The sequence below is a fragment of the Mugil cephalus genome, chromosome 7 (genome assembly GCF_022458985.1).
Source record: "Mugil cephalus isolate CIBA_MC_2020 chromosome 7, CIBA_Mcephalus_1.1, whole genome shotgun sequence".
NCBI classification, from domain to species: domain Eukaryota; kingdom Metazoa; phylum Chordata; class Actinopteri; order Mugiliformes; family Mugilidae; genus Mugil; species Mugil cephalus.
The window spans coordinates 10,193,611-10,209,945 of NC_061776.1; the positions used below are offsets into that span (position 1 = coordinate 10,193,611).

Here is a 16,335-nt window from a genome sequence, read left to right on the forward strand (position 1 = left end):
CAACCAATTTTCGAGGCAGCTGCTATTGTTGGTCTGCCTATATAATTGCCTTTCATCTTCAATTCAAGCACCAAATATTGTTGTCCGATGGACGTGATCAGCGACTTAATTGGGTTGAATTAGCAGCTCGTAAAGGGGTCGCCATTATGGCCATTTCCATGTTTGATATGAAGCACTCCTACCCTGTCACACTTATTTCCAGCATCTCATCTCATCTTCCGTACCGCTTAATCCTCACTAGGGTCACGGGGGTTGCTGGAGCCTATTCCTGCTGCAAACGGGCGAGAGGTGGGGTGCACCCTGGACAGGTTGCCGGCCTATCGCAGGGCCAACACATAGACAAATAACCATCCACACTCACACTCACGCTCACGCCTAGGGTCTATTTAGAGTCACCAATCAGCCTAACAAGCATGTCTTGGAGGTGGGAGGAAACCGGAGTACCTGGAAAAACCCACACGAACACAGGGAGAACATGCATTATTTCCAGCATGGACTAAGAAACTTATACGTGAAACTCCAGAATCAGCAGGGATGAGGTGAAATTGGAGTGACAGCTGCTACTTGCAACTCTGTAACCATAGAATGTTTTCTTCTCGTGTTAGAAGCACGGCATGAAATGTAGTGACATAGGTATCGTTTTTGTCTCAAGCGAAAGGTGTCGGGTTAATTTGAATTTAGGCTGGAAAGTGAACCAGCTGTCCTAAGGTAACTGTGCATGAAAACCTAGGAAGCTGTCTAATTAACACCCTCGTGGGATCAGGGTGAAGTGAAGCATTGTTTTTGGTTTGTTTTTCTAGAGCCATTTTAACTTTAACCACGTCTCCACAATTCTTATCCAAGTGTTTTTCCTAAAAAATACGTCAAACAACAAACAAATGTGTTATTTTGTGAATTTTAAAGATGATGGTAGAAGCATTTTAGAGCGGAGCCGCTTCCTGCTCCAGTCTTAATGCTAAACATGCAAAAGACATACAAAAGGCTCTGGTTTCAGACCAAAAGCAACAACATTGACTTCCCTTCACTTGCCATTACAGTGCTAATACATGCCGCACATCAGCATTGCACTGTGTTACCTCCAAAAATCCCAAACAAGTCAAAGAGAAAATGAAAATTGAAAAGGTCAGGCCTCGCAGAGCAGTGTTTTATGTTATTGTATTCCCCTTTTTAAAAAAAAAAAAAAAAAAAAGAATCATGCACTGAGTCGAAAGGGGCAAGACTTGAAAGAGAGAAATCGTGGCGAGATGACAGGCAACTGTTGCGACCGACCTCCCCTTAGGAAACCCAGCCATCATGTTGTCAGGCCATATCGATCTCTGAGGAGGAGTGAAAGAGCCTGTGCTGGAGAGAGAGAGAGAAAGAGAGAGAGGAAGGGAAGAATGTTCGTTTCCAAAAGTGGCTGGTGTGATTTTATCATGCTTGGTGGAAGGGTGACATTTCAGTAATGCTTTATTCCTCACTTTGGCATTTCAAATTAATAAAAGCCTCTAATAACTATGCAGATTGAAAAGATGGAGGACGAGTTGACACACTATGAGCTAAAGCGCTGATGAACAATGCAGCAATTTCCCTCTCGCGCTCTCTTGTTCTTTCTCTCACTCATCTCAATTTCATCCCAGTTTCTATCAATTTCTCTGTGGTGACCCTTGCATCTCATTGGACACGGGTGCCGGGAGCTGAGTCAGTGTCCTCTGATTTTCTTGGCAGTGGACGCGCGCCCAGAATCAGTCGCAGATTTCCATGCGATTCGAAGCTGTTTACATAAAACTAAAAAGTCAGAATTAATAATGCATTGGTTTTAGGGTAGCTTGTTAGCATTAGTAGTTTTAAAGTGGAGACACTCTAGGGTAACAATTAAAAATGCATGCGTTTTTATTATGTTTGTTAAGTTTTCCTTTGGCATTAGTGTCAGCTGAGATGTCAACTGAGATTTGAATCTGTCTACAACAAATGAGTCAAATGCCATTAGCCGGTTTTGTCAGAAGAGTAAACAGGAAGGCTCTTTTCTTCTCATTTCTAAGAAGAACCTCTATCAGCTGCAATGCTATGAAGCTAGGGACCATCCTAAATCACGCTGATTAGTTGGTCTATAATTTATTCATTTTTCTCATGGACACAGTCTGACAGTCTGAATTTTTAATGTACCGGCATACCTGTGTATTTGATTACACAGCATTCAGAAGGCTGAGCCGCAAGACACTGTTTCAGACTGGACCATTTCCAGTCCGATCTGAACACACATGATGCGACTGCTTCACTGTGAGGTGTGGTGAGGATGGAAAGGTCCGAAAAATGAAGCGGCAGAACGACGAGAGGTGGCAAAAAAAGGCGCAGTATAGCTGTCCCCAAAAGTGTCCCCAATTTTAGCTTTTTATGAATGAGAAAAAAAAAAATGTTGCGCGCAGACTGCAGTTATTACGGTAGCCGTTCACACTGCTATTGACAGACAGACATTTAAATATGTTTAAATATGACTACATAGCGTTACGACATCAACACAAGACACCGGTGCTCATAAAGCTCAACTAAACTGGGGTATGTAAAGCACACACACTGTATAAGTACCATGTTCTGTGCAATGAGAAATAACAAAATACTAAAATAAGATTTTACTTTATTAAATCCCAACAGCAGTTTAGGAGTGAGTATGAACACAGTGTTATCACAGCTGAAGCCAATTAAGCGCAAACCCCCAACCCCAGACAACATCTTTCCCACTGCACAATCAAAAGACAGTGATGTGTTTATCTTACACACAAATATCCGCCCGCGTTAAGTATTCTGTCCAAAGTGTCTTGACAAGCGAGATATCAATTTTTACCACACAGGCGAGTGAGTGTTTTTTATCCAGAGGCTGCTCTGGAATACAGAGCGCCGCAAAGATCTACCAAAGAGAATTAAACATCCTCTCATTATAGCAATGTTAAAGCTTTTTATTGAATCCTGACATCAGAGGGAACCTAATCCCACACACAGCCGAGCTCGCACAGGCAGAAACCTTCAACTGCGCGCAGACGCACGCGCAAATATGCAGATGAATATGCAGGTGCGTACCCTGAAATGCAAACAATATTAACAAAAAAACACCAACATACATGTAAAAATCACTCCGATTCAAGCCTCCATACCATATGTGTGAACATTGCACACAGACACTTGAAAGCTCACCACTATCCCCCCGGATAATAACGCAGTGTTAAATTTACCCCAGAGGAACTCCACACAGGACGCCACATGGGACAGATAATGAGGCCAGGTGTTAATTAATGTGGAGTGCGTTTTCCCTCGTCCGCCAACGCCCCGTGAATCCCAATCAAGGCTGCGACCCGGGATCACGGCGCGGTTGATTTCCCAGGCACTGTACTTCAAAAGGCCAGACTGGCTGTGCTGCAGCCCTCAAAGGGACTGCTTTGGCAAGGGCTGTGTTCCAAAGGGCGGAGTGTTTGGCATGTGGCAAATTGAAACACGAGCGCCGGGAGAAATTTGCGTCTCTGGTTTTGATCACGCGCCTGCGCCAATAGCAAGTTACAGTCATCACCTCTGCGGCCTCTGATGTTGCTGTTTACGTAAGAACCTGATGGATATGGTTTCATGTTGTTTTATCGCGTGCAGCCCCCGCACGTGACTCTCAAAGGAGCGAGTTGTCTTTGCATGATTACACGTAAACTGCTGACAGAAAAGAAGAGAGACAAGCCGTCAGTGCGTCCGTATTAGGCGTCCGTATTAGGTATAGGGTCTTTGTTGAATCGGTCTGCATTTAAAACCCATTCACTTACTCTCAACCTTATAACCCCGGGGCAAACTGTGCATCTGAAATCCTCTTTGATCCACTTTAACGACCATCTGAATAGTTGGACAGCAGAGCTCTGACAGCAGATGTCTTCTCGCTTACAGCGCATCATCTTGCCGGTGCATTTACTGACACAACTGCTGGTGTGCAAGATGTTCAATTAGTTGCATTTTAACAGAAAAACAACATGTGGTGAACCCACAAAACAAATCTCATTAGACACATATAATCCATCTCATCTTTACGAAATCCAGCAATCGTGCAAAATAGTGTTTGTTTGTATGTTTGTTTGTTTGTTTGCCCTTATGCACCGTGAGGTGTCTGACATTCCTAACCCATCAACCTCCGAAATGATAAGACGGAGAGCTCACAGGTCAGATGTGCAATCCGCCCGTCCTTCATTCTCCTGAAGGTCAGAAGAATGAAATGCCTGGCTCTGTGGTGAGCCACTGCTGGCCCTGACTGCAGGTCATTAACGCTCTATTGAGTTTCTGCCAAAGCCCTGACTCCACCAATATCTCACCATGGCTCATCTCAGCTGTCCGTTCCATCCAGCTTGTACCAGGCCCTGAAAGGATCAAAACCCCAGCCTCTGTGTTCGCTATACGCTTGAGCGTCCCTAACTCTACCCGGATATCACCCTTTTGACCTTTCCTGCGTGCACCACCAGGAGAGAATCATCCTCCGTTATTATGAACCGACCGTGGTCTTTGATGGGCATCTTAGGAGTTCGTCAAGTGGTGCTTCGGCTCAAATCATCGTCACATTTCTGTTTTCCCCGGAACATCTCCCCCCGACCGCTGAGCCACAGCAGAGCGATATCACCAAACTGTCATTTGTCAAATTTCTTCTCCTTTAGTGCACTCTATGAATGAGGATGGGCATCCGGAGGTGTGATAGAGGGGGTTTGGACCAGCGACAGGTCTGCAGGTGTCATGTGGCAGGTTAGGAGGTGTAAGGCCGAGCAGGATGACGGGCTGATTAATCCAGCAACACCTCGGGTCCGGTGGGAGAGACTTCTCTCGCAGCCACAGAGGCACTGAATCAAGGAAGTTACAGAGCACAGCACAAACTAGCAAAGTACTCACAGGTTGTAATGCGGAAAGTGTCGCACTGTGTTTGTTCTTCAAATGGAAAAAGAATGACTGAAGCCCCTTGTTAATGACGGCATTATACTGGCTAGTTCAATGCAGTGACAATTGCTGCGACTAAATCCAAATATGTCGTATGATCGTATATTGCAAGATCCATGTCTGTTCATTGTTCTACTGATACCAACATTGATGTATACCTACACTGGCTGCCCTGTGCAGCAAATCATGAATGGGCATAGTTATACTACATAACTAATTAATCATATTTGGGAGACTGGTATATGATAGCACTGAGGCTAATCTGAGGTAAATACTCGATCTGCTGTTTTGTTTCTGGGTGGAATAAAAGCATTCTTTGCCCCACATGGGGTGGACATCAGTTGGCATAACCTTAACCCAGGGGGAACAGAAATACAGAAACACAACACAACAGAAAAGTTGTGCTTATAATTACTATTATTTTTGTCCTTGTCTAACAGAAGTTTAAACTAGGCAAAAGTCAATATAACTTGAATTTAAGATTGAATGAAGATCAACTAGCCTACGGGATGGACAAAAACATCGAGCTAAATTATATCCGGAACGCTCAGTTCAGTTTTATATTTCTATTGTAGATTTTCGCCTCTGGGTTCGACATCCTCTGGGCCTGTGCTCACAGCATTTTGGCAGCTGTGAAACCAGCTGTAGACTATACAGCCGTTTCCTGTTTAGACTAAGACATACTGTATTTATGAATTTCCCCACGCTTTAAGCTTTGAGGCATTCTAGTCGCAGCCAGCCACCTTGAAATGGTCAACGGTGCAAATTCAAACAAGAGAACCAGTCGCAAACGTCACTATAAATTAGAGACTCTGTACTCCAGAATCGATGGAGCCCATCTGGACAGAAAAGCTGCTTGTAATCCGCCCTAAACTTTACAGGTTCTGCTGTTCAGAGTAGTGGTTCCCAGCCTTTCTTCCTCGGAGCCCCTCTCACGGTTTCATCTCTGTGGAGATTTTTCAAGACTCAGCATTCAGAAGTCAATGAGCAACTATTTGATTGACCCACAGGAAGATTGTTGCAAATTACCGATAAACTACGTTGTATCGATGTCGTTATTATATCCTCCCTCTGCTTCTCATTCCACTGCTGGGCAATTTATTCCCTAAATCGTCTCTTTACATGCCGCACATCCAAAATAAACAAAATAAATTTCCCCCAGGACTCTTTGATAACATAGCACGCATTTTCTTGTTTTGTTTAGTTTTTTTTTTCTTCTCGAAAAGGGGACATCACTCAAAGTAAAGTCAAATTAATTAGCTACGCATTCACAAAGCAGAGCTGAGCAATTCACAGAGAAACAAAGCGGCGAGCGGCTTCCGGACATGAAGCTCGAATGTCACAGTTTTTTGAAAGAAGGAGCCTCTGCCTTAAAGAAGAGGGGCTTAAGTGGGAAACTGTAGAGAGTTCAATCTGTGATCTGAGCTCCGGGTCCAGAAATCTGTCAGCCGAAAGATTGGTTGGATCGGCCGGGCCCATTCTTCAACAGCAGCTGTCATTGGCCAGAGAATTTATCTGCCCAAGCCATATCCTCTGTCAAAAGGGCGCATCAACAGGAGGTTGTGCTTTGTCAATCTCACCGGCCATATGTCACTCATTTAAACATCTGCCTCAAAGCGCGTCATGTGCCCGTATGCAGAATTTTTGTGCGTGCATTCTACACTTTCGAACGTTTTCTGTCACCTGTGCAGCGCGTTTCAGTTGAAAATAAGCTCTTTTTCGTGCAGATTTCTGCGTCAGCACTCCGCAGATGTTATTGATGACAGTGGGTGTATAAATGATTTATTCTGTGTTGCGCTGTTCACTCTTTTACGGTTCGTTCAAATCTGCGATTGACACCTTTATAAACTATTAAACACGGCCGTGAAATTGCATCTAATGACACGCAGAAGAGCGTAGTGAGACGGCTGCTTGAGATTACAGCAAATGACATTTGGATGCCCATTCCAAGCTCAAGTCTGCCTCTGTTTTCCTTGTTCCCTTGCTCTCCCACTGTGTGACTCCCTGATATTGGATTGACCTTATAGGCTGCAGAGATCAGGACATCATTAGCTGCGTACAGCCGCAGACTCGCTGCTCAGGCCTCCAGCACTAAGCCACTGCCCCCGGATGGATCATATAGCATTGATAGAAAGCAGCTGGGCTCTGTTACACGGCAGCCACGGTGGCAATAGAGATGTCAGCAATACCGATAAGAGGCAGGCCATTAGAAGCTCCTGCAGTGTTGCAGGTACTGTAATGTCAATAGGTGTGAAATGAGGAGGGCTGTCTGACGACCTATGGCACGAAGTAACGTGGACAAAGGAGCACACAAATAAAGGGCTAAGTTAATTAAAAAAAGTAATAATAATAATAATAATTCACAAAAAAGGCCGAGTTAGAAAGAAATGACCAGTTAATTGTGTCCTATTAGCTCTGCATATCATATCTGTGAGTGATAATAAAAATTTTGGACCACTACTACAGTTCCCATAATGCAGCTACATGTTTTGTTTGTTATATTATTATTATTATTTTCAAATTTCTAAAAGCACTAAGAGATATTCTACGACCTGCAGGTTGAGTGCGTAGAATTTGTGCACTGCCCCTTTAATGTGCAACACGTTTGAGCCGTAATAACACGTAACTCTGATGTGAGAATGTGAATAGGGATCATTAAACAATGACATATTATTATACAGCCAGGTCTGCCTTCAGTGTATTCTCGCGAGCAGCCGCATTACAGAATTTCAATCACAAATAAATTCAGATGTATACATTTTCAACACATCTCCTCTGCAGGTTGCGGTTTGCTCATAAGCGGCAAAATATCTCTTCGTCCTTCATCCATGCTAAATTATATTTTCATAGCTGTAATTCATTTGTTAGGCCAGGTCACATTTTTCACTTGGTCGATATCTCATTTTGGTGCAGAATTCTTGTTTCTTTCAGATCCTCTGCCGACTATTTTCCTCTCCCACAGCCATGATCACAGGTAAAGGATCAAGTTGAGAGGGTTTATTGTTTTTCAATAGCAGCCCCCCGGCATAGTACCGGAGTCCTTGGTTTTAAATGACCACAGAGGGTATTGATCTTCATAAGGCTCTGTTTTTGTTGTTAAATAACCACCACAGGAAATCCAATGAAAGGTTCCGACCTTTCTCTAAGCCTGTCATTCCACCTAAACTGGACTATATGAAAGCACACCGGTGCGGTAGGTTTTACCGGGAGAGAGTGCGTGTCGCTTAACAGTTCGAGTGAAGGAGTGCTCTCGGATTATCAAGTGTTATTAATGATGGACGGGGCTTTTGTGAAAGGTCTGTCCGCGGCCGGCTCTCATATGTAAACCGGGTTGCTCGGCGAGAATGATGACTTCCCCGAAGGCCTGAAGTCGAGGCAGACACCAAGGGAATGATTATGGATCAAATTTATGACAGCTTTCCCGCCGTCTCAGAACACTTCTGCGGGTGTGATGAGGCAAATTTCTCTCCCTTTAAAGCTACTATTTACTCAGCTCCTCGCTGTTCTGCCGGGAAATTGTTTTTCTCATTAGCCGCGGACGCTGCGGCCAGAGTCCTTTATATCGTCTTCCCATTTCGGAGGAGAGCCTCCCCACTGCTCCCCAAACCAGACCAGACCGAACCGTTGGAGTGAAAATTCATGCACGAGGACGATAGTGTTTCTTTTATGTGCAACTAAGCCACTGTGACTAAGTCTAAATCACTCTCTCATTTACAATGTCTGCCTCCTCCCCTTCCTCGTCTTTGTCAAGGTGTGAGTTCTGAGCAAGACCTCCAAGGCTGTTCAGGCGCGGGAAGGGAATATAACGGGTCTCAGCGCACGACATTGGTAAACAGTTGACTCAGGAACAATTTATTGCCCTCGTGGCAGAACTCCTGCAGCCACCATCCACCTTATTACCCCTTAACTCACTCTCTCAAATATCTCTTCTTCTATATTTCTGGTTCCAGGCTACGCCGTGGCCTTTCGAGCCTTGCGCTAGCTTTTGCATGAGCGTGGGCGTGCATGGGCGCGAGAGGAGAGTACTTTTAGCAACCGAGACCTTGATTTAAAAACGCGCTGCAAAAAAAAGAGGTTACGTTTTCTCCTCCTACAACTCCCTCTCATTCGCACACTTTCTGTCTTAGCAGCGTAACCCTTATTACCCTCCTAATTGGATCATGCGACGCTCCTTTGAGTCCGCCGAGGAGGCCTAGTGACCCACAATCCCTCGCTCTTGTTCTTCCTCATTGAACAGTTATCGTCTCTGGCAGGAGGAGCGAACCAACGATAGCGTATCACAGTCCCGCAGGAAATGAGGCGGACTCTCGAGATTTGTATCTAAAGCTGGAAAGTCAGCCATACATCTCCCTGTGAAGGAGACGAAGTATGAAAAACACTTTTTTTCCCTGCTGCGGGCGAGAGTAATATAAGGCTCAAAGACAAAGAGCAGCCATTGGTCTTTCTGAATGAAACATAATGGTGCCTGCTTATCAGTATTCCTGCCAGTGATCTTCACTCGACAAAGTGGCAGTCTGGGTTGAATGCGCCGCAATATCAGAGAGATAAGTGACTAATGTTGCAGATAGCACCGCTCTCACCTTTAGATAATTTTGCGTGTAGAGTGTCGGATGATTGCTGATTATCGAACTGCTTTACAGTGGATCTGAATCTCATCAGCACTTAACCTCATTGTTCCTGGAGCAGAGGTGAGAGGAATGTCAATTGGAGTGTGTCTTGTGCTCCCTGGCCGCGTTTCAGCTCTATCCCTCCCTCCCCCTTCGCCATCCGCTCACACTTGTGCGCGCGCGCAAATACGTTCCGCGTGCGCACACCACACAAGCAAACACATTCAGAGCTCCCTTTCCCTCTCACAAACAAACGCAAACACATCAAGAGCTCCCCTTTTTCTCCCCCCACAAACACGCTCGCACAAGCATCCACACTCGCTGAATATCCATGGTACAGAGCAGACACGAGCCCATGAAAAATGCATGTCCCCTTTGCGTGTTTCATAAGAAACGCTCATCGGGATTCCGTTCCCATCTCAGCCGAAATACCGCACAGGAATATCAATTACGCTGGCAATTTGGGTGGCGGCGCAGGCAACGGTAGCGCCGAGCGGGAATATGGGATGCACAGTGTCATCTTAATGAGGCGGTCACCGTCTCCCGCGGCTTTAAGAAGCAACGCTGCTCGCGCAGATTAAAAAATACACATCGGCCTGGATCTGATTGAAATGCTATCGAGTATATTGAGTACAGCAGAGGAATCGAGACAGGATAGCAGCACAACAAGATCATGGAAAAGTAAATAACTTTTCAAGGCAAAGTGGACCAAGAGCTGACGCCGTGAGACGCTTTAGTTTGGAATTGTGAAGGCAGGAGTATTACAGAGGGTTGCCTTAAAACTGTTTTGGGATTCAACTTTTCCACTGTTGAATATTTAATTCAAAATAAATTTTTAAATTCCCTTTTCCTTAAATTCCCCTCCTAAAAAGAATTGTAGTTTTTCTGGCCATGACCTATATTGGTCATGGCAAAAAAAAACCCCGACAACAACAAAAAACCTACCATCCCAACCTTGGAATATCATATATTTTCAAAACTGGCCCTTGATTTAAATCATTTTTTCATCACCGGTGCTGATCATTTCTGATCAAACTTTTATCAGATATTTTGCTGTAGGGTTACCTGCTCCTCAGTTAGCACAGGCCGCAGCTCTCGGATGCAATCCACAAGAGGAACCTCGAGCAGTCTAACAAAAGAAACTGTTCAAACATGGCCTAACATCCACTGTGGAAGCATCATTTATTAACTCAAATCCAAGGTATAATTACTGTACTGTAGGTGTTGCTTGTTTTTTAAATTATTGTTGCAATTCTTATGTTTGTTTTGTACAGCGTATCCTTACTTTTTTTGTGCATTGTTTTTTTAATATATGTTCATTCATATCAAAGTGAACACCACATCACTGCTGCACTGTATGAAAAGGTGGAGCTGTTCAGTGCAGTTTATGCAGTTTTATATAGGATATAGTGCACTTTTAAAGTAGTTTAATTATTTGTCAAGTTGTAGAAGTTGCACTACATACAGGATGAGTAGAAAAACATTTATGATGGCGATGTTAACTGACTTGTACCTAATTGTGATTTCTTGTAGGAGAATCCTTATATGTGCAACAACGAATGTGACGCCGCCACCGAGGAGCTGGCTCATCCTCCTGAGCTGATGTTTGACTTTGAGGGCCGCAACCCAACGACCTTTTGGCAGTCAACGTCGTGGAAGAAATACCCAAAGCCGCTCCAGGTCAACATCACGCTGTCGTGGAACAAGACGATCGAGCTGACGGATGACATCGTGCTCACCTTCGAGTCGGGCCGGCCCGAGCAGATGGTCCTGGAAAAGTCGCTCGACTACGGCCGGACCTGGACCCCGTACCAGTTTTACGCCACCGACTGCCTGGACGCTTTCACCATGGAACCCAAGACGGTGAACGACCTCACCCAGCGCACCCTGCTGGACATCATATGCACCGAAGACTATTCCCGCGGCTACGTGTGGAAAAACGACAAGACCGTGCGTTTCGAGATAAAGGACCGCTTCGCGCTGTTCGCCGGCCCTCGACTGCACAACATGGCCTCGTTATACGGCCAGCTGGATACCACCAAGAACCTAAGGGACTTTTTCACAATCACTGATCTGAGGATTAGGCTGCTGAAGCCAGCCACTGGAGCCACCATGGTGGATGAGAACAACCTGTCGAGATACTTCTACGCTATCTCTGACATCAAAGTGCAGGGCAGGTAAGTTCCATTTGCACGCACTACCAGTAAAAAAGCTTTTACTTTATCAATGTCCATTTTATCATAAATTTCATTTACTGTCTTTTAAACTTTTTTTTACTTAAATTACTGAAATCTCTCATTTACAAAAGTATTCAAACAATTCCATTCAATTAAACCCACTTTGTACACATTATGGCTTTGCGATTTCTCGGGTAAGTTTCCTCAAGTTCTTCCACACCTGGATTTGTGCGTTTTATCCCATTCCTCCTGGCAGATCCTGTCAAGCTTTGTCAGAGTGGATTTGAAGAATCTTTGCTCTGACATCCACAAGCTCTTCACAAAACAAGTTTGGTCTTGAAGCCGGGCTACAGTGAGATGCTAGAATTTCATGGCCCGGTTTCTATCCCAGAGTTCCCAATCAATACCCAGTCCACTGAGTTCTCACAGGTGGATGTCAATCAAGTCCAGATATAATGCATCAGGAAATAATCTGGTGAAGGGTCTGAATAATTTGCGATGCAACTGCAAATTATGCCAGCCTTCAGTTTGTAGATTCACTGTTTTAATTCTTAGCTTGTTGTTTTTCACCAATTTAAAGCTTCCCTGCTGAGTTGACTGGTAAACAACAAATGTTACTTTCACATTCAGTGTTTATCTCTAAAGAGTACTGCTTGTATATGTGCGGACAAGTTGTTTTCCTTCCCATATAAATAATTTTAAAGATCCTAAATTCATTTACATCGTAACCACTTCTTGTCTGTCTTTGTCATTCTGTGGAATAGCGTGAACCCTGACTGAGGATATCTTTACAATCAGCAGGACCTGAAAATCTCACTCTACCTCTGTCACAAAAAGAGATGCGAATTTTTTATACATTCAAAGTGGTGTTTTTTCAGATTCCTGTAGTCCATGGGTCTTTAACAGGGGGTCCGCAACCCCTAGGGGGTCTGCAGAGGTACTGCAAGGGGGTCGCAAAATCTTTGGTTGATTAGGCATTTTTTATATATATATATTTATATATATATTTTCAAATTTTGCCCCACAATTTCCCCCCACATTAGCGTGAATCCAGCATATTTTAGTCAGCACTTCACTCATTCAGCGATACAGGAGCTGTCTCTACAGCTCAGAGGACACACTAGCTGAAACCTGTCAATCTAAGCCTCCTGTGCACAGTAGGCCCCGCCCCTATCACTGCTGAGCCAATCACAAGGCTGCATATTACACCGACTGTGTCGGGTTCCCCGCAATTGGGCAAGAGCCTATTCAGTCCCCATGGGTAATCCCAGACACGCTCTATAATATTAGAAAAAAAATAGTATTTGAACCTGTGTATTATTTGAATAGCTTAACATTGAATGCAAAATGAGAATAATGATGTATATTCATAAATAACACTAGGCCGTGTTTAATACGGAACACATAGTAGGGAGGGGGTCCCTTCCTGGCCTGAAAAATGTGGAAGACCGCTGCTGTAGTCCTTGCTTTGGCGGAAGCTGGAACTAATACAGCACACACTGGTTAGCGCTGACTTCATCATTGAAATCACACGGTAAGGTGATCAGGAGGAATGCAAACCTGCTCACTATCAACGGTCTGTCACGGTCGGCTGAATCCAGTATAAACCAACCAGCGTGGACCGTAATTGTAGAAAAGATCAGATTTACAAGGTGTGTTCTCGTAAAAGTTTTCTCGTAAATGTTCAAATGAAAATGTTTTCAATCAACAGTTTATGTCGTGCATCCTCAGGTCCATCGCAAAACAATGAGCACACGTTAACTGGCTTACAGTGTTTATCTTCGCCCAGCTTTTTGTTGCAACGCAGTCAACTTATTGTAAAACCACTCATATCGTGTATGTGTTTATGTGACAAACATAGCAGAGTCCCATTATAACTCAGCAGGATACATTTAACTGACAATTTATAGATATGAATGGAGGTCTGGGTTGGATGAGAAGGCTTCCTAATGAAAAGGTAGTGGCTTATAATTTTGTGGACACATTTTCATTATTCTAAAGATAAAGAAGCTGAATACACTTCACCAGCTTCAAGATTGGCTAAACTCTGAGTTTAGTGCTGTGTTTAGGTGGCTAAAAGTCAACCCAGATGATTTTTTTTCTTCTCTCTGTCTCAGACTTGAGGTGAAAAGGTGCAACCTGGGATGAGACTGAACTTTAACATCCTAAATGATTTATTATAAGGCTAACTTGACAGGGACAGAGGGCTGAGGAGGTGAGCTGCAGTGAAAATAAACCATTTCAAAGGCAAATTTTAAAATAAGTAAATAAATGAAATCAGAGACACAATCTCATATGATATGCACATTTATTGGCCTATGCATTTTTGAGCATTAGTTCGTTTTTATTTATATCAGTCAGCGTAGCTAAGTCTATGAGTTCCGCACCAAAACGAGATGAAGCTGTGTTGCCTTCAAATCACTTTAGTTACATTAAAGTTGCAGTAAGTAAGGGATGTCTGCTGTCTGCTTTAAATGGTCCTTGAAGAAAACAACTTCCTCCATCTGACATTAGGTGCTGGGCAGATATGTATTTATTATTATTTTCTTTTCAGATTCGGATCATCTTATATTTAACATGACTCAGTTTCACATTTTAAAAGCCACATTTTCAGTACAATGAGGAGGACTGCATGTGCATGTTTAATATAAAGAGCTCGTAGTGTGGCTCACTATAATCCTTTCAGTGAGTCATCCGAATGCCTCTGTGATTTTCAGGGAATGGAAACATTGTCATTTCATGACGCATGGAAACGGCCCACGTGGTGGTCGTAAAGCCTCCACAGCTGCTCTCCAAATGAGACCTGTGTTGCTTGCTGCAGTTGGTTTATATGAGGGTAACTAGGTTGGTAATGACCCATCAGATGGGCCCTAGGTGAATTGAAACAGTTAGTCTCTAATTAGAATTCAGTCGACTTCAATGGCAGATTAGAGCCATTAGCATGTTGGCTAATTGGTAGGAGACTAATCTTGTAATTAAGAGCATTTGCAGCTGATTAAATGGTAATCATCAGGGACACATCAGTGAAACGTGAAGACATTCAGAATTGCCAGGCTGCGGCTCCAAATTTAGCCCTGCCCTCTTTAATAAAGAGCAGATTCATGGTTCAATCTGTGAGGCGGCTACAGTTTCTGCCGTGACACACATTTCCAAAGGGTGCTCGTTGCGAGAAAAAACCTGAACAAGTTACTCATTGAACATGAGCTGTCACAGACGGCAAAAATAAAAAAGAACCCGACAAGGCTTCATTACACGTGATGTCTTTGATCACACGTCGTGACAGGTTTTTTTCATAATAGTGCCTTGCGATATTCCCAGTTCTGCCCTATATGAGAGCTACGCATGCTCTGCAGTCAGACACAGTCCTCCAATATTCACGCTTGCACTGTAAACATGAATTGATGAGTTCTAAATTGCTAGGCCTGCTACCCTGCGCAGAATAGCATCTCCCACAGATATCTTATTTTGCCATTCATTAGAAAGAGTAGCAAAAGGTTGGACGTGGGGAAAATAAGCTATTTTGCCGAATTTTCCCATCCTGTCCCCAGGCATCCAATTCAATTTTCGACCCAAAAAAAAAAAAAAAAAGTTTTCAGCGAGAAAGAAAAGAAAATAAACATACGATTTCTGTCCAGAGGTGGATCAGTAACTCACTTGAAAGAGCGTGATGGAGGCAGGTGGGGAGAGACTGATTAGAGTTCCCACCAGCCTCAGCAGCCTCCTGGCTACAACCAAATGTGAACGCCTTATCACAGAATGGCCATCCTGTCCAAGCCTCCTCTGAATGCACCACAGACGCTGATAAACTTTCACTCAGTCGCTCACACAACTGAATGTTTCCTGTGGTAGGTTACCTGCAGATGTGGTCGTGAATGTGAGACAGAGGCTCTGAATGGAGGGGTACTCTCATCCTGTCAAATGATGGTCCCAATAAATATATTTACTTAATTAAAGGAATAAAATGAATGTTAATTTAATTTTGGAAATAGGATAATCACATGTACCTTTTAAAACCTAAGGGATAATACATGCAGAGAGTTTAGGCTTGTATTTGGGATACGTGGCACAGGGAAGAAGAAATGCTAATTGTGTTTTTTATTCGAAACAACAACTTAACAGAACCCTTTGGTCACAGCTGCATTTGTGCAGGAGGTTTAAGTGGCTGTATTACGTATTTGGATTTTAAAGTTTTAACACTGGGCGCTGCAGAGGAACTAAAAGCAGCCAGCCACTCAGGCTTACAAGCTAACAGGTTGCGAAGCATTGAGGTTACCGCTCGTCTCTGACACATGAGGAAATGTGACAAGCCCCGAAGGCTCCAGGAGTTTTGTCAAGAAAAGTTTCTGACCGGCGCCAACTTATTGCTTACAACACTTGCCTATGCTATAATTGCCACGTGCAGATATTTAAAAATAAATAAATAATAATAGTAAAAAAACACCAATTTGAAAATTTGAAAAGTCAGGACACATTTTAAAATTGAATTTAAATTGAAAACACATTCACTAGTTTTCTGATGCGTTAGTAACTCAAAATTAATCCACACAAAACTGTGAATGTGTTGGTGAAACTGCATCAACAAAAAACGACTCACTGTCTGAAGGGTCTTGAAATTCATCTTAGAAAAA

General features: G+C 43.5%; 1 protein-coding gene across 4 annotated transcripts in view; it reads left to right on the forward strand.

Moving 5' to 3' along the window:
• LOC125010106 (netrin-G1-like) overlaps nt 1-16,335 on the forward strand; it is a 61,977-nt gene that overhangs the window by 16,776 nt on the left and 28,866 nt on the right. For all 4 annotated transcript variants that reach the window (XM_047588466.1, XM_047588468.1, XM_047588465.1 and 1 more), the window contains exon 3: nt 11,064-11,707. In XM_047588466.1, coding sequence (XP_047444422.1) covers nt 11,064-11,707 — 644 coding nt within the window. The remainder of the gene's footprint in view (nt 1-11,063; nt 11,708-16,335) is intronic.